Genomic DNA, 23,821 nt, shown 5'->3' with positions numbered 1-23,821 from the left:
ATTACCTATCCTCCTTCCGAATGCGTTTAAAATCGGCATTTATGGACTAACCGATGTAAACATTTCGCAGTTTCATGATATAGCTTGTTTTTAATATTTTCGTTGCAAAACTCTCATGGGGTTGCTTTTTTCAAACAAGTGCGGTTTTTCGAGTTTGACATTTTTTCCTCCTCGGCAAGTAGCGCTGCACATAAAAATTGCCTTAGAAACCAATTTTGTGAGAGGTGCCCACTTCCCTTTGAATAGAGAGCCACCACGGCATGTAGGATATTCAGACAGAGTTCAACCACCAAGTGTTGGCCGGAGGAAAAAGGCTTGAAGTTGTATTCCTCTATAAGACTCGACGGTAAGGACAAAGTTGAGCGACTATTTTTTCACGTTCTCAATTTTTTTTTTCTCGTCTTCGAATTTTAATGAGGGTGTCTTAGCCGTTTAATCAAAACTCGGTTTTCCCCCAAAATGCGACTTGATCTTGGCGCGATCGTGTAAAATTCGGTCCATCTCGAAGCGTTTCTCCAAAACCTCATAAAAGACCAGACGCATTATATACTATCTTAAAATAAAAAACAGCAAACGACGTTACATAGTGAAATTGGTAAATGAGACTGCAGTGATAACGCCGTTTGCTGGTTTTTATTTTAATCTCTTTTTTATTTTTAATTCTTTTTTAGCAGTTGATAATGGTGCCGTAAGGTACCGAAACGTCCTGCCTTTATATTTTGCATTTTAGCCTTGTTTCCGCTTTTTCCTGTGTTTTCGATTGTCGTATCCGTTTCGGGCTGCTTTTACATTATCTTTGTTTTCCACTATACTATCTTATAAATACCGTTCAACTCCGAAGGAGCTTCTGCTGAAATTAGAGGGAATTGAGTTTGATTTTTACCTAGAACATCGTTCTGCGGAATCCACTTGCTTATCATGACGTTTTTCGGCAGCTCGGGAAGACTGTCCGCCTCGAACTTCCACAGAACCCGCTGCGGCAACCGCGCGAAAGCGTCCATGAAAGCCTTTTGCTTCTCTTTCGACATCTTGTCGCTCTTCAAATTAGATCCGAGGCTGAAATACACCACCCCGTGCTCTGCTCCCTCGATGAAATTTTTCAGGTCCTGAGTGAAAAAGGAACACGAAGATGTTTACGGAGGTAATTGATGTTTGAGATTAAATTAGGCTTTCAGGCATGGTATGGGTTTGGGCACGGCGCGCAATTTTTCCTATGAGGTGATTCGTCACGGTTTCTGGCGTGGTCGGACTGGCGTGCGATGTCGACGTCGATTGAGTAAATGGACCGCGTTAAACAGAAAGGAACCAAGCCACATCAGCTATTGCCAAATTTAACAGGGAAATTAGGTACATTTTTTACGAGAGAACATCTGTGCAGATTCCTTTGAAAATTTTAAGGAATTTGCTTTGTATTACGGAGAAAATTCACTGAAATTTGCACGAAAATCCGCACAACCGTTTCCATGTAAAAAATTAAATTGCCCGATTAAATTTGGCAATAGCTTGGTTCCTTTATGTTTAACGCGGTCCAAATAGTCTCAGCAAATTTTGAATTTTAAGCCCAAAACAGGACGATAGCCCTTGCGCACGAGCCTACAGAATCATTATGAATAAGGAAATTGGCAAAATTCTGAGAAAAGAAAGCAGGGTCCGTTTTGGGGGAAAACTGGCATTTGATACAGTAAATGGTTTTTTGAATCGAAAATAAGGTTCCCCCCCCCCCCCCAAAAAAAAAACGGGTCCTGCTTTCATTTTTCTGAATTCTGCCAATTCTCCCAATTACCAATCTATTCCTCCAAGAAAATCACAGTTCTTTTCTTTGGTAAATGCGGTCCAAGTGATGTTTCTTCCGGAGATGTCAGCTAATTGTGAGTCGGCCTTTGTTTACATTTTGCTTGCCAGTGATCGCGATGCAATCGTACAATAGCGATCGAGTATTGACCGCAGCCCGCGATCGTGAGCGTAGTCAATTCTCGATTCCTATTGGACAACTGCATCGCGGTCGCTTGCAAACGGAATGAAAACGAGTCCCAACTTAGCTGACGACACCTCTAATTGTATTTACAATTGCGTGCCCTAACTTTGAATTAACTGAAATTTTTATAAAAGCCATTAAGAGTTTCAAAACAGTATCCATGTTTAAACTGCGGGTCTGTGTCTGCAAAACTTACTTTAGGAAGTGGCTTGGCCGGTGATATGTGCATTCCAGCAACAGGCACCAGTCCGGGTGGGATGGACTCTGAGTAGCGCAAACTGAAATGCGAGTTCACCAGGGCCAGGCTCACATGTTTCTCCAGTTGAGCTACGCCCGGCTCTGCGAAACCGAAGAATTCCTGCGCTGTCGCCTGAAATCAGTTATAAACAAGGGATAGAATCATCAAAATATTTTACCGCAGGATTTGCATTCGAATCGATTGTCGAGGGAGGCATCATCTCCAGAAAATGTTCAACCCTTTTTCCTTTTGAGGGGCGATAAATCTGTTACCTTATCAATTGTCGATTTCCCGTATGATAGCCTCTGCATTTTTCTCACCGAAAATGGAAACATTTAACAATCGGCTTTCAAGAGAGAGATATTCTACTCGGAGTCTTGCAATTTTTTACTTTCTCGCTCCCATAGTTTGTTTTTGCAAAAGCATTTTGTCGAAGTTTCGCTGCTGAAATGCTGCCCCTGACTCTTACTCTGTGCTTGCTCCGCCGCAGAACTCGTAGTTTCCCTCACGGAAGAACCTAACTCCATTTCAATGTTGTCAAATTTTCCCTTGCAAATTTGAGCCAGAAAAATCTTGGGCATTTTTAACTGAGAATTTCACTGATTTTTCCTCAGATTCCATGCAAAAATCAGAAAAATTCTAAAAAAAAATTCACCGGTACATTTTTGTGAAATTAATTATTTTTTTGAGTCAATTTGCCAATCTTAGAATGGAGTTAGGCTTCTTCGTCCTGGAGACGACAAACTATTACCTGATTCTATCATTATCACTTGATTTAATGGTTTTTATTCCAAATGGATTCACAGCCACACTGTTAACACGCAAAAATACTGGCTTTATAGACATACCGTCTGTTCCGGGCTCAGATGCCGAAAGTTCCGGATGCTGGAGCCGTAGTTTCGACTGCTCCGGGTGCTGTGCCCGGAACGCTCATGGTACGTCTATACAGCGCGTAAGCACGACTTTCACGGCCGGAATTTTTTCCAGTTCAACGATAGACAAGGAGTGAAAAATTGCCCCCTCGACTTACTTCATTTCGAGGTAGGTATCGAAAATATTGAAAGAGGGAGCAGTAGACGTTGACGTACAGGTTGGTGAGTCTCTCTGCGAAGATCATCCGAACATTCCTTCCTTCCCCACCAGTATTCGAAACTTACCTTTGAGTTTCAGGAGCCATGTGGCGCATCAACCTCGATTTTTAGGGGCCATTGAAGATTTTTTAGGGGCCAGATTGCCTTTTTGCCTAAATACCACGACGCACATAGTGAAAATTTAGACGCAAGATGTATTAATTACAGAACTAGTAACCGAAAATTTCGTGGGGAAATTTCGAAAAATCACCAAACAGAAAAATTAGGAATTTTTTTTGGAGGGAAAGGGGCAATTTTTAGGGGCCACGTTGGCGCAGAGCCTTCTTTTTTTAGGCGCCATGATCGATTTCTTAAGCGCATTTGGCGCGTTGGCGCCTGTGAGTTTTGAAAACTGTTCCCCACGTTGATTTAATGACTTTCATTCCAAAGGGACTCACAGCCAACCATAAACAAAGAGTGACAAATTTCCCCTTCGACTTACTTCATTTCGAGGTAGATATCGAAAATATCGAAAGAGGGAGCAGTAGACGTTGACGTAGAGGTTGGTGAGTCTCTCTGCGAAGGTCATGCGGTCGGTGAAGCTGGTGAATTGGTTGGGGACGTAGGCGGGGTTGGCGAAGTTGCCGACGAGCTCGTTGACCCACTGCGGGGAGCCGTAGGGCACAACGGAGACGACCGGCGGGTACCCGAAGAGGTGCACGTATTTCAGGAAGCACTCGTTCCCCGTCGAATCCGTCAGGATCAGATCGAAATGACCGTCCGCGTAGTCCGCCATGAACCGCTTGTTGCCTGGAATCCCGAAACCAACACTCAAAAAACAAGGAGAGAAAAGGCGAGAGAGTGGGAGACAACGCAGGGTGTCTACTGCCGTGCTAAGGAAGAACGCTGTATGAACCTTCAGACGTTGCCAAATTTCCTTCGAAAAAACACAATTTCCTGGTAAACTTCTATACATTTTCAATCCAATTTTTCAGATAATTTTGTTCGCAATTTCACCTTAAGTTCTTGAAAATTTCAGGGAAAAATATACATATCTTTACTCAAAAATAAACATTTTACCGAAGGAAATTTGGCAATTCTCGAATGTTCCTACGGCGCTATTCCTTAGCACGGCAGTATAAGTCCAAAGTTTCCGGAAGGTCCGGCCATGGCACTGATTTTTTAAGGGCGGTCTGGAAGTACTGAAAAAGTGCGGAAATTCTGCACGATGGTCCGGAATTGTTTTAATTTAATTTTTGTCGCAATTTGAGCAAAAAATTCAAATTTAACAGAATGTAAAACCTTACTCACCTGGGGATAGGAGTAGAGTTCGGCACATGTCGGCCAGCCAGTTGAAGAGGAAATGCATCATGGCGGTCGGCTCCTCGATGGGGGGGATGCTGTCCAAGTCCTGCTCGAAGAGAACTTTCTCATCGTAGCCTCCCTCCAAGTATACTGACGTCACGTTCGGGTGCGATGAGGTCTTCGATTCTGGCGTCAAAGCCACGATCTAAATATGTACCGGGACAAAAATGTTTTAAAACCGTCAGAATCAAAATAACATGTTCATATTTAAGACTTTGCCGCGCAAGCTTCGTTTTACAGATTTCCTCGTAAGAGTAGTTTGGTTTGGGAGTGTTTATAAATGACGTAACACACTTTTTTGGCATATTTAAACCCCTCTCTTCTTGTAACGCTTTATAACGCAACTCTAAAGCCCCCTTATTAATCACGTAACGCTTGACGGTGACGTCCTACAAATAAGCTGAAGTTTGGAAAACTTGTTTCATTACTTCAACCAAAACTCATTATCCATTTGAGAGGTAGGGCAGCAGCCGGCACTATGGTGATACAACTATTCGAGCTCCAGGGCCGTCCATGTTGCATAGACGAAAAATTGAAGGCGCCCGGCTATTCTTCCTGTCTGGCAATGCTCTTGCAAGTCGACCAGATGTTGCTTCGATGAACAAACATAGAAATGCGAAGTTATCATCATTAACACGAATTTAACGACTGCCTCGTCAACGATCCTGACTCCACTAGAGTGACAAGAGTCTCGCGAATTAGGTCGCTCAACTCCAAAACCATGCTGGTGTACCACGTGGATGAATGTTGTTGCCCCATAGTTGGAATACATTTTGCAATAAGGGACCACTATCTCTGGCTCCTCCATATAAGCGCGTATCTGCATAGGGTAACCAATGGCATAAATGTTGTTTCTGAAATTAGCTAGAAACAGTCGTTCCTTGTTGCTGAATGTAAGCCAGTTGTTCATAAGGAAATTGGAATTTCCGAAAGTAATAGTTTCCACCTGGTGTGTTTAGTTGAAGGTCTCTCTCTTTTTCTTTTTTTTTTGGTTGTCAGGTTGGAAAATTGAAAATATTTATGGAGATTCTTGTGCTTACCTGGTGTCCTCTTGAGGCTAGAGTTTCGATTAGGTTGGAGGCCCAGTATGCATGGCTGTGAGCCGGCACTGTCATCAATGATAAAATCCGGGCGCAAGAGCTTTTGTCAACAATGAGAATCACTGCTAAACTCAAAATGTGTGTCCACATGTCTTACTTTTGAGACTTCTTAAAATATCTTGTAGGTCCAAATATGTATAAGGTATCCTGTGTAAAACGTAGTTTCTACTTTATATTTAAAAGCCACAATGATACTGCCGGAATCCTCTTGATAATTGGCAGAACTAATATGTGCGAAAAACTACACCACCATACTGCTGTGCTGAGGAAGAACGCTGTATGAGCCTTCAAGCGTTGCCAAATTTCTTTCGACAAATCACAAATTTTCAGGAAAATTTTTGAATATTTTTCTTCAGATTTTTCAGTGGATTTCGTCCGTAATTTGATCTAAAATATCTGCAAATTTCAAGGAAAAATATTAAGAATTTTCTTCACAAATAAATCTTTTTTGAGAGGACGTTTTACAACATTCGACTGCTCATACGGCTTTCTTATAAGCGCGGCTATAACTCTTTGTATTTAGTCTCGAATGGCATTTCGGTTTCTAATACGAAAAATCTAACCTCAAACTTATTAGATGAATCACGCAATAAACTGATAATTATAGATTGAAAATAGAGTAATTCATCGAACGTTTTCCCGAAAAAGTTCATTGAGCAAGGAGAAACTAATCGTTTGCATAGTTCAACTATATTTTTTTTCGTTTCTATTATTCTGAAATTTCATATAATAATATCAATATTTATCAAAAATAACTACGAATCGTCATTTTTTGAGTGATATTAGAACCTCAAAGATCGGCAACGTCGGATTTTAATTTTAATGTTTTTAATTTAAATGTTTTCGTAAATTTTATCGCATAGGCTACAGCGGTGGCTCCTGAATTGCTCAGGCAGTTTAATATACCGCAACAGAACATAATCGACTCTTTCTCTGAAATCTAATCCCCCATACCTAGACAAATGACTTCCTAAAATGTAGTCATGGTGCTGTGGCAATGTGTCATTGTTTTCAATCAAAACTTGACTTGGAGTAGCCATTTCCGTGAATTTTTTTCTTATATTGCACCGAATACTTCTACAGAAATCGGATTGCCGACTTTAAAATGCAATACAATACAAAAATACATCAACGTAAGCGCACTTTTTCAGCTGAATTTGATAATTCTTAGTCAACATAATGCTAATAGGCACCTACTGGGTTTTCTGTAAGTAGGATTTTCAGTCGAATAAGTAGACCCGCAGTTGAAGTCTCAACTATGCTTTTGTTTCATTTACCCTATACTTGAAGTTTCAGTTTCAATCAATCCAGAAAAGATAAGATTCAGTTTTGCAAAGCCTGTCACATGTGCCGGGATGGTCGTCAATTGCTTTAGTTTCGTCAAATAATCTTCACGTATTTTTCGATAAAGGAATTTAATTTGCTCAAGTTCATCGTTCAGGAGACACTCTAATCAAGTGGAAATGTTGGATTCTGGGTCCTTTTTATTTTGTGAGAAATGTTGTAGCTGCAGCAATGCACGTATCGTCGCTCCTCTGGCGTAAGGGCGTATCTCGATTTCTGTATGAGGAGCCCCCAAAGCGTGGATTTATGCGTAAAACAGCTAAGGCACACGTTGGAATTGAGATACTTCCTTATTTCAAAGGGGTGACGATATTTCCCCCGCATACAAAAATGATGTTACTAGGTTTCCTCCCCCACTCTACACTTGGACTGCATTCTGCAATTCGGACAGATCCGATCAACAGATTCGGATCGTCAACTTGAGAGCTTTTTTGAGCTGGGAGTTGATTTCAGAGAAAACCAGTGGCACCATCGTGTTTCTCACGAACTTTTACATAATAATCAATAGTCAAATCGCAAATTCCTCACACATGCAACATCTCCAGTTATTTTGTTTAAATTGTTGTAATTGATGTATAAATTGTGAATTTGACTTGTGCCAGAGCTTTTTACTATAGGCTGTATGCATCAATAATTCTATCTATCTATCGGTATCTATCTATCATTTCCAATCATCCGGGCGGCCAAAATTTGCCATTTATTTGGACCTTTAACGCTTAATCGAGCGTAAGATGTCTCAACCAATCAGAAATTGGATCCTCAGTGACCATCTCACTATAAAAGCACTCAACCCCCTCCCGCCGCGTTACGAAATCAACCAACTCACCATTCACCGGGCTTTTCCGCCTTCCCGCACTACCTACACTACCGAACATCAAACCTAACCTCTCAAAAACCGCGCCGGCGAATTTTCCGCACTGATGACGTAATCCGTTCGAGAAACGCGGCGCGTGACGTCACACGGCCGAGGAGCCGACGCACCTCTGCGGACCCGCACATGTGGAGTGCGAGTGCACGGCTGCACGCGCTCGACGGGACAACGTACATACGTCGCCGTCATGTCGGAATAATTACGAGTAATTATTATCAACGGCTGACCTCAAATAACGCGCCGTTATCGGCCTCCCGTGCGTCTCTCCCCCGCCGAGCCAAAACATCCTAACTCATATGCTTTTAAATACGATATATGCGGTTTTTGTCAGCTCTCTTGAAGCCGCGCCGCTCGCACTCGTTCGTAATAAGGCGTATCCTGATTTCTACGTGAGCCCTTTTCTCCATATAACTCTATGCTTTGCAGGGCTCACTTGCAAAAAGAGATACGCCCTTACGTCAGAGGAGCGACGAACTATCTGTCTGAGTGTCGTTGATGTGTATTTACTTACCCGGGTATCGAGTCGGGATTACGAAATGCCGTTGATGTACTGCCAATTTCTCACTGGCACTTCTCCGCCTCTGACAATGAGAAAAAGCCGAGGTAAAATTGTTGGATTCAAAGGCAGCGCAGAGAAGAAATGTTCGGTGACATCGATGGCTACAGTGTGAAACGACGTATCTCCATTGCGATGTGTCAAAATCTTTATTTTTAAACCCTCCAGTTGATAGGGAACGCTTTTTGTTTTGAACCTGCCTCTAGAATTCTAGTATACCAGTGGCAATGCGTTCAAATGACGCGCCAGCTTAACAACAAGATGGCGAAGAGGGGTCTAACATATTTAGAATAGATTAATCTGTGATACTTTTATTTAATGCTTCTGATGTCAAGGCACGGAGGACGATAATTGTTTTTCTATACTTTAGTTTTTTTTAGCGGTAGTGTAGTTTTCTCAAAATTGATAGTTGAAATTTTGGTGAGGCGAGTTCTTTGACTCAACGGTGTTCATCTTCTTACGAGTAAAAACGCGCCTACGTAGAAAACAGCTGAGCGCTTCTTTAGTATGAACGTATTAGAGCTTTCCCCTTGTTTTGAATAAAACCAAGTCAAGTATACTGCTTGAATTTCTACGGAATACTCTGCTTTTATAAGGTAAAATCAAGGAAGTTTTCAAGAAATTTAATTCACTAGTTTGCCACAGAAAAACTAAAGTATGACAAGAAACCTGCATTGTCGCATAAGAAGATACGCGGTATTGCACTTTGGCTACCACCATTTCCCCTCTTAGTCCATCACAACCACCCATGTTCCACCAGTAGGATAGCTCAGTTCTTTGTCTATCCCTGTGTCTATTCATTTTAAAGTTCAGCCCGCAAAGAACTGTTGGTCATTTTTTAACGGTTTCACTGATATTTCCTAAGATTCAAGACTAAAATGGACCATTCACTGCATTTCATTATCTAAAAAATCGAAGTCATGACATTTGTAATGTATACAAATTTATTTTACAATATACATTTCGAGCTTAAATTTAATTTATACAATATGTACACTCCTGTTGGTTACCAAATAATCTCATCCAATGAAACCAGCGTATTCATTTCGTCCATTCATAATTGGAATCTAACATAATAATATGCCTCCATCTCTACACAGAACGTCTTTCAGATACGTGCTTAATTCGACTACCTCGTTGCACCGGATAACATGAGATCACGCAGGACTTTGAGTGCCGGTAGTATTATTTTGATGGGACGGCATTGTTTCAAATTTTATCGATTCTTTGAAAAATATGATGATAATAGTCTTTTTTTAAAAAAATTGATAAATGATAAATGTTTGCTTGAAAAGATGTTTTTGATTTGAAAACAAGTGTCATTCAGGTGAAGGAAATGTATTTTTACTTGGATTGTCATCATTTGTATTTTCTTTCTTTTTTCTTTTTTTTATGGCTTATAAGGAATTTGTGTTTTGAAACTAAATATGCTTTGACAATCAAAATAATCTCATTTAAATAAAAATCATTAAAAAAAAGAAAATCTTTAAATCGGAGACGCGTATCCAGCAGGAAGAAGAAGAAGCAAAACGAGGAATCTTTCCTCAAAACCGAAGTGAGAATTTTCCTTCAAAATTAACAATCTTTTCAACAATTATTTCCCCCTCAAAGTTCGTAAAATGAACTGGTTCACGTCTGAATCACCGAGAGATTACGTTTTCTTCTGCTTTGTTTTTTGCTTTGTTTCTGTACTGAATATCGACCGAAAGATCCTGGCCAAAGCATAGTAGACCGCGAAGAATGCGGCAGCGATGGCGAAATAGATGTCGAGGAGGTAGTACTGGTACCAGGCCAAGTCGAGACTGGCCACCCTCAGCTGCTTGGCTCCCTTGTGCCGCAACACGTACTCGATCCAGTAGATTGCCGTGTCCAGGGGATTCATCGGCCGATCCCGGAAAAGCACCGACATCTGTTGCGCTTTTTCCCGGAAGCTGCGGAAAATCATAAAGAAAACTAAAATAAGAAACAGTTTGAACCTTTTACTGTAAGGATGCGTCAGTACTCAGCTAGAGTGATCGTGACCAGCGGGCTGATTATTGAAATTGATAGACAAAGAGGACACAGGCAGAATGAAGCTATGGTGTGGTGGTGTGGTGTACGTGCAATGCGGGAAGTATCCATGCAGGCTTGCAGGCACTAACATGTGCTCTGCGCCGGGGCGCTGCCGTACGCGCAATGCGTGAAGTATCCACGAAGGCTTGCAGGCACTAACACCCGTTCTGCGCCGCGCGCCGCCGTCCGCACTGTGTCTTGCGTGATTGTTCAAACTCGTACAGTCAGAATTTTTCAACTTGTGATTTTGAAGTTTTTTGCACAAGTACATTCTGTATACATCATTGTCGGACCAAGGATTTGCGTTTTAAGTGTAATTTTTCTTTTGTAAAATTTCGCAAAAATTCAATGGTGCCACCGGTGTTCTCTAAAATTAACTCCCAAGCTCCAAAAAGAGCTGTCGATCGTAATGGAGGGGATATCGCACGTTCCTTCGAGAGTCCACCTCTATATCAAGTCGAACTCTCCATGCAAAGATAAGCAAATACATAAGTTGAAACCACGACAACCCTATGATTTGTTTGCCCTACTTGCTCGGAGAGATTGACCAGATATAAAGATGGAATCTCAACTTAGCCGGGATATTCCTTCCATTTCGGCCTGATTTGAGAGCTCTTTATTAGCGTGAGAGTTGATTTCAGAGAAAACCAATGGAACCATCATGTTTTTCGCGAGATTTTACTTAAGTAGAAGTACTTAAATGCAAATCCCTGACACGTGCAAAGCTACACAATTGCTACAAATTTGCTACATTTTGCGTTTACAATTGCTATAGTAGATTATTAACTTTAACAATCATTAAGTAATACCAACAAGTTAAACATAAATATTATTTTTTAAAAATTTTTGGCAAATTTAGATAAGCACTATTATATACTATAAATATCTGAAACCTAACTCCATTGTATCAATCAGATACAAAAAGGCAACTGAGGCATTTCCTGGAATGCCTAAGCAGATAATCAAATATTCTTACTCGGATAGAAAATCCAATTATGTTGCACGTCTGTGTTACTTTGAACGCGTACCGTTGTGAATATGCATATAAGTGGGCATCATCCAGTAGAAGTGGTATGTCCGAAAAAGAAATTCGTAAAAGTGCGTTTCTGTAAGCACTCAAGTTTGAAGATGAGGAACTCTTCAACTCCGTAAATAGGTATGAATACTTTTGCTGATGACGTACAATTTTTAGTCTCATGCAATATCATGGAATAATTTAGAATACTCAATGGCGTCACGTCTCAGTAAGGTATCAAATAAATTAATTTTGTCTGTTAATTGTTCTGTTTAAAGTGTTTTTGCCCCTGTCTTTCCAAAATAACAGGAAATTATTTTCCAACATGTGAGTGTTATTGAAACTTTTGATTAGGGAGTTTAACTGCTCAAAGTCTGACGTCTTTGGCACCATTTATTGTAATTTTTCCACTCCGCAGAGATAAATAATTCTGTAACTTATGTATGTTTATGTTCACCAGGGCGCCGCGCCCCCTGACTACTTCGCAGTCCAACTTTCTGAAACGCTTTGCGCCTCAGATGTTGTGCGTTACATGTTACTCATATGATTTTATATTATAGAAGATACGATTCAGTTCGAAATTTTTTTATGAACGAATAACATACCTCGGATTGTTTAATATGGTCGTGATTTTCTCCTTTATTTGATCTGCGCTTTTGATATCCTTGAGATCCAATCTAAGTGCCACTCCAGCTTTGGTCAACTTTTTATTGTTTATAAATTGATCCACTACTATAGGTATACCCAGCATTGGAATCCCGTTGTAAAGTGACTCTTGTGTGCTCAAATAACCATTATGGGTCATGAACAAAACCGTTTTATTGTGACCTGCAACAAATTAGAGAAATGATCACGATTTTCTGGACTTTATCACCATCAAAAAACAAGAGCCACATACCTACTCGCTGAAAAACAGCTCGACTCACGTGGAGCATCAAAGTCTGCAGTTCGAGTAACCCAAGATTTCAGTCATAAAAATAAATTTTGGTTCAGATAACCAAGTTTTTCGGTGAAGGAAGAAGGTTTTAGCATGGCCTCTTAAGGTTTTAGTGGGTTTTAGTGAGTCATCCGAACTGAAACGCGATTCTTTTGACTGAAAACTTCGATTTTGTCGACGAAAAATGTTGGCATTCCCAATCAATCGAAATTTTTTCCCCTTTTCAGCATTTAAGTACCGACCCTAGTTATTAATTACTTCATAGCTAGTTCATGTAAAACTTGATAAGTCAATTGAATGCTCTATTAAGAACTCCTGACTGAAACATTGAATTTGACCATGCCGTCAATTCAAACGTCCAGCTTTAACAGACTGACTATCCAAGTCTATCATTTGAGTCAAATCACATACTTAACAAGCTAGGAATTTATATCGAATGCTTCCAATGTAAAGTGATATTGCTAATGTTTTTGCATTCGACTCAATTTTGAATACCTTTAAATATAATTTTCGCGGGAGTTGTGAAATGTGTATAACCACCAACCCATTAGTGCTATATTCCTTACATTAACTTGTCCCTTAGTTTTATTAACAAAACTTGATAGGCTGGCATTATACCAATTCTAATAATGAATTTTCAAAAATTCTGTTTTCGTTTCGCTCAAAAATTTAAACATTGTTGCGGAGTCTACTTTTTGACCGTTTCGCGGTTCAACCTCCGGCGGTATACTTCGCGCCTTTTCGACAATGGTCATACCTGGATAATTTAATGACTACGAACGTATCCAAAGATTCCTACTTGCAAGCGTTTAAATCTGTTCGATAATATGTTTCCCATGCTCGTGTCTTACCTAAAATGTCAGTCTGCGGACACCACTTTTTGACGAGGACATTTTGTGGTATGTTCTGTAACGTCTCATCTTCGTATTTCCACACGACTCTTTGCGGAATTTGCCTGAACGCTTCAAGGAACATCTGTTTTTTTTCGTCGGACATGTGTTTGCTCAAGAAGTTGGAGCCTAAGCTGAAGAAAATGACACCATGTTTCGCTCCGCTCATGAAGTCTTCTAAATCCTGCACAATTTGAAAGTGAACCATGAAATGTGGAGTCTCATAGTAACAGTAAAAGTAAAAATAAAAAATAAAAAAAAATAAAAAATAAAATAAATTATTGCTTTACACAATCTGAAAATGAGGGTAGAACCGAGAGAATGTACCGTAAATAGACGCATTTATGTTAAATGGAACTGTATGCAAATAAAGAAAATCAAAGGAACTATGTGCATGCTGCATTGCTACATAGTTTCTTTGGGTTTAATCCATTTTCACAAAGTTTTTTTCGGTACAAACGTAGTACAAGTAATAGAGACATTATAGCTAACTTTTAGATCTTAAATGGACAACATTTTGCGAGAAGTAGGAACCATTATTTCTGGCTCATTCCAGAATCGGCGTATGCGTCATTAGTTATCTTATGCAGATAGGCGTTTTGGGGGCAAGTCAGATATAGTACGAGGGTGCTCCTATAAGTGAGCCAGAAATCCTTACTATAAGCTCTCTGGTCCCCCATACATTTTCATTTTTTGACACAGTTCATTCTACCGTTCTACTGGGTTGATTTTCACGATTTTTTGCGGCTACCAATAGCTGCTAGTCCCTAGATAAGCCCGCAGCATATACATTTAAAGGAGTCGGTTGTGCCTATCCCTGCAATGTAGAAATCAAAACACTTTGTGTGGTTTTTTTCTCAGAATATATCTACCGAATGGATTTTCATTTTCCTTTTCTTTTTTTGCCTGAATCCTTAGAATATTTTCTTTTCTTTGACGTGTAATCTTTTTGATTCATTGAACTCCCAACTTTTAATAGATTTTCTTTTAATCTCTGAAATAAGGAGAAGGAACAAATGACATTTTTAACGGAATGCTATTAAAATTCGGAATTTCAGTCAGTCAAAAAAGAAGAAGTTCTAAGGGTTCAGGCGAAAAAAAAAAATTGCGGGGCGAAGCACCCTATGCCGCATAGCGGCCAGGCCGCGTAACCCCTCATAGTATTTCTCCACTGCACTGAACAAAATAAAATGCTGTTTTAGCACAGCTAGCATGTCGAAAATGTGTCTGGTGATCCCAAGATGCAACCTCTACTGCCTTCGCAGTTAACTTTACATCCCATGAATGCAAATTCAACTGCGTGGGCAATCAAGGTAGCATTTTAGGATCACTAGACACTTTTTTGACATCCTAGGTGCTAAAACATACCACTTTTTTCAGTGTGGAAAATGTCGGAAGATGTACCTTGGGCAAGGGTTTGGGTGGCTTGATCTGGAGGCCCCCCACGTCGACGACAGCAGGGATGTTGGGCCTCGGGTAAGTGAAACTGAAGTGCTCGTTGGTGAGCATGAGGGACATCTCCCGCTCAAGGTCCCCGATGCTGGGCTTGGAGAATCCGAAAAACTCGTCCGCCACCGCGTCTATAGTCGGTAGACTTATGTAGTTCCGCCAGAGGAGGTAGTACTCATGAACGACCCAGTTCATGAAGCGCTCCGGGAAGCTCATCTGAGGGCTGGCCGCGCTCTGGAAATGGGGCACGAACGCCGGGTTGTGGTGGTTGCCCAGCTGGTACGCCGAAACGGCGAAGAAAGCCGTGAAACCCACTATCGGCGGGTGCCCGAAAACGTGGGCGTACTTTATGAAACACTCCGTCACACCTGCGGATTTTAAGATCGGAAATTAATAAGGGCAAGGAGCTCCAGTGGAAATTACTGTCATAAACCCAAGGTCGCACAAGTGAAACGGGAAATACAGAAGATTCGAAACTTCAGCGAAACATTTCAGGAAATTTCGCAAAATTCCTGTGCAAATAAAATTTTTTCGACAACCGATTGTAGTTAGATGACTTACTTTTTTATTATTCTTTATGCACAATGTCCATTTCGGGCAGGCCGCCCATCTTCAGGTGACTGAACTGGTATGGAAAAGTTAAAAATTCGGCGTGAAGATAGCCGCGCCTAGAGTACCTGTATAGGGAGAGTACCGACGGATCTGAAACTCCGAAAGTCCATCAGGCCTTCACCGATGCCTCCGCGAATGAAGTTAGGGCCCAAAAGGGCAGCCAACCTATGAATTTCAATTATCCAGAGCGATTTACTGGTACTATTGGTACGAACCGTCCTTTATTAAGCACGTGTTCGACTCAGTTTTTGCATGAATTTACTCAATTTCGCGGAAGAACGCTCATTTTTGTACATTCTTGGCCATCTTGGTTAGAATTGGAATCTGCAGACTGGCAGTGAAATTTTGAAAAAGTTGGTTAGAAGGGTGGCTGCACTTTTGGGCCCTAAGCCCTCCATGAACCGACCTGTCGTTACTCTCCCTATACAGGTACTCTAGCCGCGCCAGCGCATTTACGAGGGCTGTCCCAAAAGAAACCGGACTTTTGTCATAGAAGGCGAACCAAGCGTCGTAAGTTTTCTTGGGCTTGTTTGAAAGCTGATAAGCTACTGAAGATGCTTATTTTTACAGAATGCAAAAACTCGTCTTGGTAAGGAAACTACACGCTTTGGAATAAAGGAAAGTCAAACTCGAGTTGCGATTTTTGTCTTTATTTCAAGAAAAATTTAGATACAACTTTAAAAAAAACCCAGGTTTTAAGTCAAAAACTTCGTTGCTCTCTTATTCAACTGCTTAAAAATAAGGAAATTAACATTTTAAGCAGCTTACCAAGTCATCACCTATCCGCTTCAAAATACTTGCCACTTTTGTCGATGCATTTTTTTCCACCGTTTCTTTAACTGGGAGAAACACTGTTGGAAATCCTCAGGTTTGAATGATCGCAATTCCTTCAAGGTGACCTGACCTGGCTCCGTGTGATTTATTCTTATTTCCACGACTTAAATTTACCTTGAAAGGTCGACGTTTTCAAACCATTCCGAAAATTCAAGAGAACACCTTGTAGGAATTGCGATCATTCAAATCTGAGGATTTCCAACAGTGTTTTCTCCCAATTGAAGAAACGGTGGCAAAAATGCATCGACAAAGCTGGCGATTATTTTGAAGGGGATAGGTGATGACTTGGTAAGCTGCTTAAAATGTTAATTTCCTTATTTTTAAGCATCTGAATAAGAGAGCGACGAAGTTTTTGACTTAAAACCTGGGTTTTTTTAAAGTTGTATCTAAATTTTTCTTGAAATAAAGACAAAAATCGCAACTCGAGTTTGACTTTCCTTTATTCCAAAGCGTGTAGTTTCCTTACCAAGACGAGTTTTTGCATTCTGTAAAAATAAGCATCTTCAGTAGCTTATCAGCTTTCAAACAAGCCCAAGAAAACTTCATTACGACGCTCGGTTCGCCTTCTATGACAAAAGTCCGGTTTCTTTTGGGACAGCCCTCGTATTATCACGACTCTCGCTCCCTCGATCAGCTACTACATTCGGTAGTCGAAAAAGTTTTATTTGTACAGAAATTAAGTGTTCAAAGTGCCGATAAAGTGTCAAAAATGTTGCAGTATGCTACAAAATAGTGAAATTTCTCATATTTGTGAAAAATACGGAACATATTTTCGGGGGCTTCTCCTGATTTCCAGTATCGTTATTTCAGGCAAAGTGACCTGACACGACCCCTAACATGATAATATATGAGTAAAGAAATGAATCAATGAAGCGCTCAATGAATATATGTTACGTCAACTTATTAAACTTAATTTCATACCCATTATTTTAATAATAAATTTTAAAAATAAGGTGAGTTGAATAAGCGAATACAAAAATAGGTATGTAATTGAAATACCTGATTAGATCGTTCAAAAATCAAGATTTCAGCAATGTATCACTAGACAAGGTACGAATTTCAGCATTTTGATACATGTTTCCAAATGAAAATTTCACGTAAAACACGATGCGTACAACAAAAATCACCGAAATCAACTCCTTACAAAGATATTTAATGATTCCTGATAAGTGAATTCAAACCACCCGCTCATTAAAACTCAATGCTCTACGTAATTCACATGGCGCGCTAAACATTATCATGATAGTCTCTGCGATATAAAAATCTGGCAACCTCAGTCTTGACGCTTTGGCTTAGCTATAGCGAATTGATTATAGTTTGAACGACACAATGGGAAATGAACATTGCTCGATTGAGAAGCTTGCTGAAACCGTTGCAGTGCGCGATTTGACTCACGTAGAGCTTTGAGTTTCTTGTGAGCGGGCAGTTGAAATTCCTCGTAACAAATGTGAAATAAAAACGTTAATATCTTCGTTAGGAGTTGGTTTCAGTAATTTTCGTTGTGCGAATCCCGTTTTACGTGAAATTCTGGCTAAGAAACTTGTATCAGATTTCTTAAATTCGGACCCTGTCTAGTGGTCCATTCGATCAATTGTGCTCGTTTTCCTTTTTTTCTGTGTCTTTAAATGACGCTACCGCTGATTTCTGTTGCGTCCTCGTGGCGAATGTTAGGAGGCTTGAGACTCATGTCTGTTGAATTAGTTTTAAATGGAAGAAAAATACATTTTCCAACTTGCAAGACTCGTTTTACACACACCTCATCATACACCCCTAATCCTCCCATCACCATCCTAGAGCATAACGTAATTTATGGACAGCCCATACGAAAGCTACCTGTGAGAAATACAAGTGGAACACTCTCCAGAGGCATGCGCGCGATCGCGCTTCGCAACGACCGTGTGTCTGAGAAGGCAACAAAGCTAGAGTGCCTTCAATTTCTCATATATGCAACTTAAGCCCCAAAGCCCGAATGGTTGCGTTCAAACGCACAATGAAGCTTGCGTACTCCTACACTCTCTGCGCTTTTGTCAATTCTTTTGTAATGAGCTATTTTCTCACTTTAACTCCGATTTTTAAAGTTACCAATTGAATCAGTGAGAACAAAAACACACCAACTCGGTAACTCGAAAATGCTCAATCTTCATTAAAGACAGTCAATGTCCATAAAGGTCATTGAAATTAGCGCATCTGTTCCAACTTGGAACTTTAAGGTGTCCTGAAGTACTTGTCTTCCGGCACCAAAAATCCTTTTCTTAGACTAACTTCTTTTCCTACTTGCAGTTTTTTGTGCGTCTTGATTATTTTCATTTTTTCGAGTTGGTGTGTTTTCGTTCTTTCTGATTCAATTACTGATTCACTAGAGAATACATTCGTAGAATATCAAGTCGATCAAACTTATCTCTTGTCTTGATTTTTGAAAAAATAAAAAAAATAAGAACAGAAAAGAAAAAAAAAATTGGCCGAGTCTTCCCGAATGACTGCTGGACATTTTAAAGGGCACTTTTACTTACCGTAGTCAAATAGGATAAGATCGAACTTGTGATCCTTGTAATCTTGAATGAACTTCTTGTTTCCTGGGGAATTCAGAAGAATTTTACACTGTGATGTTGTGTATTCGTTTAGCATGTTGAAATATTGGACGAAACCCTCCGATGACGGAAAATCCTCCAGAGTGGTTTCGAACATAACCTCATTTTCATAACCGCCTTCGAGGTAGATCGTAGTTATGTTCGGGTTTGGTTTCTTTTCTTTGTCCGGCGACAAAACCACCAGCTGAAAAAGTAAATTTAAACAATGACAGGTTAACCACGGTGTTTTAAGGACCTATCAAACCAATCATCTTAATTTCAATTATTATGACTATAGTTGAAACTGATAATAAATTTAAAGTAACTAAGAAAAATAATAAAATTAGGCGAATAGTAAGGTAACTATGATTTATAAAAAATTCCAACTTACTGAAAAACTGTAACTTATTTTTTTATACATCAGGAAGAATAATAGCGGGAAAAATCGGGGAATTAGTTTTAAAAATTGAGTGTCTCCTCGTTTGTTTCTTAAATTCCGATATTGAATTACTCTAAAAAGTTAGGATCGCGTTGACTCGATTTTGAAAAAAATATAAGTAAAAAAATCTAAGAACATTGATTTATTCATTGTTTTTTCTTTGGAAAAAACCCTAGTGTTTCCCTTATAAATCTGAAATTAAAAGAAAAGATAGGTATTCCTATTTTCGTCTAAGTATTTTTCTCTGAAAAATCAAGAGAATGGGTATCCAAGGATGAGGAAATGAAACATTTTACACACTGCAAGGTCATTGTAATACGATCAAGAGCTTTTACAAGTTTTCTCTCTTTAAGTCTCTCCAAAATTCGCACCGTATGGATTTTCGGGGTTTTCTCCCCAACACAACAAATACGTAAGGTGAGCATGATCTTCTGAATGACGTTTTGTTCGTCTCGTTGTTTTTAGTAAGACCCATGCTGGTAATGTAATGCTTGACTACGTGTTGTGTTGCCCGATTTCTTTATGAAAATTGCTATCGATTTTCAAATTGCCGTGGCAAATATCCGAGTCCAATCTCACAATGAGGCAAGAGACACACTTACTGTCTGATGAGGCTGGATTTCAAGAGGTTGTCTAGGATACATTTTGTGGGAGCGCCTTACAAGATAAGTGTTTTGAATGGGGTATATCTGACGCTACTCACTGAATAGGAAGCATGAAACTGTTTACGTTTTAAGGCATCTTTACACGTCTTCTTAGTTTTTTGTTTCTTATTCCCAAGGGCATTAACTTACCTTATGTCCTCTGGCTGCAAGCTCTCTGATAATGGCGTTAGCGTAAATTGTATGACTACCGGAGGAGACTGTAGCCAACGCTAAAATATTAGCAGCATTTACAAAATGGGCACAGCTCAGTAGCGATGTGATGATTATTATCAACAATTTCATCTGAAACAATAAAATTATCAGGTGGTGATGGAAAAGTTATAATTTTTTTCTTTGTATATTATTTTAGGAATAAAACATCCAAGGAATGAATTATTTTTTCAACAACCGTGCAACTACCTTTTTGAAACAATATTGAGTCTTTGAAATGAACTTTTTGATGCATAAGAATTAAAAGAAATTCGTACTTCAGAAAAACTCATTCTCCTTAGTAGCAGTTAATTTCAGTATTCAGCTCAGAACGGAATAGAAGAATCGCTATTCTTCGTGCGAAGAAAAAATGATGAATGGAATAAGCCACATCGGCGGTTCAAATTAAACAATCTGTTAAAAGGATAAAGCCTAATGGATTTGTGAAACTAATAAAACTAACTTGATAAAAATCAATCCAAAATGATTTTAGACGGAATTGGTGATTTTCCCATGTACATGATCCAAAATGATACTAATGACTAATTCCATGAAGCAAAGTGTGTTTTTTTTTTGTCTCTGTCCTTTTTCTTTTCTTTTTTGTCGATGCAGTATTGTTTCTGAGCAAATAGTTTTTTCCCTCATTCGCGTGAAAATAATGCTCATGTCGCTATTATTTTCTTTAATTTTTTCAAACCCGCTTTTTCGGTTCAATTTCGTAAATCAGGCCTCGGTGGAATTAAACCTTAATTAAAACGTTTATTGATCAAATAGAAGATTTACTTGTAAATTAAAGTCAAAACAGTGTCTCGAAGATACCAACTTTTTAAATCTATCAATTGATAGCAGATTAATTCAAAAGAGTCGTCAAATACTTTTCCAAAATGACACTCAATTCCGTTAACGTTTGTTTTAAAATGAGAAAATTAAAAATTTTGTCACCGAAAAGTTCTCACAACCTTTTACCCTCTTATAACATGACCATATCAGGTTTTCTCTGTACAAATGTGAGTAATCTGAATTATTGTTGAAACCATGCACCGGTAACATAACACCTGCCGGTGTCCATGAAATAGGTTTTCAGCTAGTCGTTCCGTCTTGTCTCCGGTGGAGATATGGAAACAGAAGGGAACCAAGCCACCTCAGCTATTTCCAAATTTAATTGGGCAATTAAATGTATTACTTGAAAACAGTTGTGCTGGTTTTTGTGCAAAGCTTAGTATGAAGCAAATTCCATAAAAATTCAAAGGAATCGGCGCAAACTTTATTTTTCAGAAAATTAAATTGCGCGGTTAAATTTGGCAATGACTGGTGTGGCTTCGTTTCTTTCTGCTAAACGCGGACCCGATGAGCTTCATATAGACCGTATTCGATAACGGTTCGATGTATCGTTTGGTTCAAAACAATAGAACATAACCTCAAACCAAACTGTAAGGATTTTAATTGGAAAAGCTGAAATTGAGAAATTTCCTGACAATTTCACTTTGCATTGGCATTTGGTACTCAAAAGAATAAAACATCTGTTTCAAAAGATCCGTTCTCTCAGATTTCTGAATTTACCTTTGAGGCTATGTTTATGTTTTGAACCAATCGATATCGATGCAATCTCACCCGTTTGATGTATCGAATACGATCTATTTTTGACCTACAAGTATCGCATCAAAAGTGAACGTTATTTACTTACTTTCAATATTAGCTGTTTTCGCACACTGCTTTTAATCGAGCACCACGCTACTTTCTGCCGTGAGAGATCTGCGTGAACTGAGTCAAGCCCAACGGGTTTCCACTTCAAACGAATGCGTTTTCAATTAAAAATAAGTGATGAACAAAACACTATCTACTCATGTCACAATTGCCTCTTAACAAGGGAATGCCGACGATAGCATAGAGCCAATTAATTGATTGTTGTAAACACGATTACATTTTCAATGAATTGTTTTTTAGGAGTATTGAAATCGTAACTTTATGCGAAAACGTGCATTTGATGTGCAGGGCGCATCCGACAAAACTGCTAAAGACCGGAATCGCAAGATCTCCGACACTCGTGATCTAAGACCTCACCGCCACAGCTTAAACCGCATGATTTTTATTTTCACCTGCTGTGGTTCTGTTCTTTGGTTTAGGACTTGGAAGTTTTGTGCTCCTAATTCTAGCCGATTCTAGCTTTGTAAATTCATCTAGGAAGGTTTAAAATCTGTTGTAGCTTAACGAAAGCGTAGTTCCGTTTTATTTCGTTCAGCTTATTATAGGATCTTCTTTTCCCCTTCAATTTTACAGGTTAAGGTTGACAAGTTATTACTTAAAAATATAAGTATTGCGAAAGTAGATACATGTTTTTTTCAGTTTTATCGGGTTCAGGTGAAAATAACTGCTTGTTTATCAGACAATTTTATTTCAAATCTTTCTTGCTCTATCGTGGAAGCAGATATACGTTTTGCATTATTTCAAATTTTAAACTATTACCATAATAGCACACAGAAAAGGAAGGAAACTTCATTGTCCTCACTTTAGATTATTGGCTGGTTTCTCTACAAATGAACGTCCATCTTGTCCACCTACTATTAACAATGTTGCCGTTATTTGTAACTTTCTAAAAAATATTCCTAATTTCTACAGAAAGCTCACTAAAAGTCTCCTAGAGTTTCAAAAATTGTACAAACACGTGAAAAAATCTGGAGGGATTTTTTTTTTTTTTTTGACTGACAAGGCAATCAAGAAGTAGTCAAGAATGCACGGGAATTTTTCTTTTAAATCAGCCACAGTCTTTTAAATCAGTAACGTCAACTTTACTGTGAGCTTTTGCAATCTCCTTCCACGAGGCAACTGAGAAATCAAAACTTTTTAAACATTCAGTTTCGTGCCCAGGCTTTCAGTTACTTTCATGATGTATTCTTTCACGCAGCATACTTTTACTTCATGTACATGATACTATATGACTTAGCCAAAAAACATGTAGAACCATACTCAGGAGATCAATTTTTTGCCTAAACAACGAATCTATTAATCTACTTACTATCTCGTCCTCACATAAGTCCGATTGATTGGCCGGTGGTAAAGCACCGACCCATCAAAGAATGCTGAATGCTGAAAAGTAGCAACGCCTTTTAGTCTCAGTAAACTACACTCCGCTGTTAGTCATAATGCGTACCCGACTTAATTAGTGCACTTTCATTTTCTCTTGTTTCATCATATTCCAAGTTTGTCCGTAGGGAAACTTCACCTCGATGGTCTATTAACGGCCTTACATGTACATTTTACTGTGTAACAAGGTAGAAGGGGCAGACAAACAAACAAAAGCAAACAAGACTTCGAGCTCCCTTCTACTCTGCCGTGCTAAGGAAAAATGCCCTATGAGCCTTCAGGCGTTGCCAAATCTCATTTGATAAATCACGAATTTTCGGGAAAATGTGCACAAATTTTTCGGATAGGTAATTTCGTTCGTAATTTGATCTAAAGTGTCAGAAACTTTCAAGATAAATATGCATAAAGTTCTTAAAACAATTAATATTTCCTGAGAGGCAATTTGGCAACATTCGAATGCTTATGCGACGTTTTTCCTTAGCACGGCAGTACAAGTACTCGTCCCAGGCTTGGGGATATATTCTGGCATTCATTTCCATCTTTTCGTAAACTTTCTTTGCATCCTTCCTACC

General features: G+C 39.2%; 2 protein-coding genes across 5 annotated transcripts in view; both read right to left on the bottom strand.

The window, feature by feature from the left end:
* The window catches only part of LOC109036250 (UDP-glycosyltransferase UGT5), a 62,187-nt gene extending 54,029 nt beyond the window's left edge, over positions 1-8,158 (bottom strand). The window contains exons 1-6 of one of the 4 annotated variants that reach the window (XM_072299726.1): positions 7,919-8,158; positions 5,689-6,144; positions 4,595-4,793; positions 3,786-4,093; positions 2,172-2,345; positions 884-1,106 (exon numbers count right to left, since the gene is read on the bottom strand). In XM_072299726.1, the coding sequence (XP_072155827.1) occupies positions 884-1,106; positions 2,172-2,345; positions 3,786-4,093; positions 4,595-4,793; positions 5,689-5,838 (1,054 nt within the window). In that variant the 5' untranslated portion in view covers positions 5,839-6,144; positions 7,919-8,158. The remainder of the gene's footprint in view (positions 1-883; positions 1,107-2,171; positions 2,346-3,785; positions 4,094-4,594; positions 4,794-5,688; positions 6,145-7,918) is intronic. The other 3 variants (XM_019050304.2, XM_019050313.2, XM_019050322.2) reach the window with 3 other exon arrangements.
* A 1,287-nt stretch (positions 8,159-9,445) lies between these two features.
* Positions 9,446-22,010, bottom strand: LOC109036264 (UDP-glucosyltransferase 2). The gene is made up of 7 exons (XM_019050336.2): positions 21,853-22,010; positions 20,109-20,261; positions 18,819-19,080; positions 14,818-15,230; positions 13,375-13,597; positions 12,192-12,414; positions 9,446-10,450 (listed from the first exon to the last, which is right to left on the bottom strand). The coding sequence occupies exons 2-7, from the start codon at positions 20,259-20,261 to the stop codon at positions 10,171-10,173; spliced, it is 1,554 nt and encodes a 517-aa protein (XP_018905881.2). The 5' UTR covers positions 21,853-22,010; the 3' UTR covers positions 9,446-10,170.
* Positions 22,011-23,821: the final 1,811 nt, after the last annotated feature.

The sequence above is a fragment of the Bemisia tabaci genome, chromosome 4, assembly GCF_918797505.1.
Source record: "Bemisia tabaci chromosome 4, PGI_BMITA_v3".
NCBI lineage: Eukaryota > Metazoa > Arthropoda > Insecta > Hemiptera > Aleyrodidae > Bemisia > Bemisia tabaci.
This window is presented reverse-complemented; position numbering and strand designations above follow the sequence as displayed.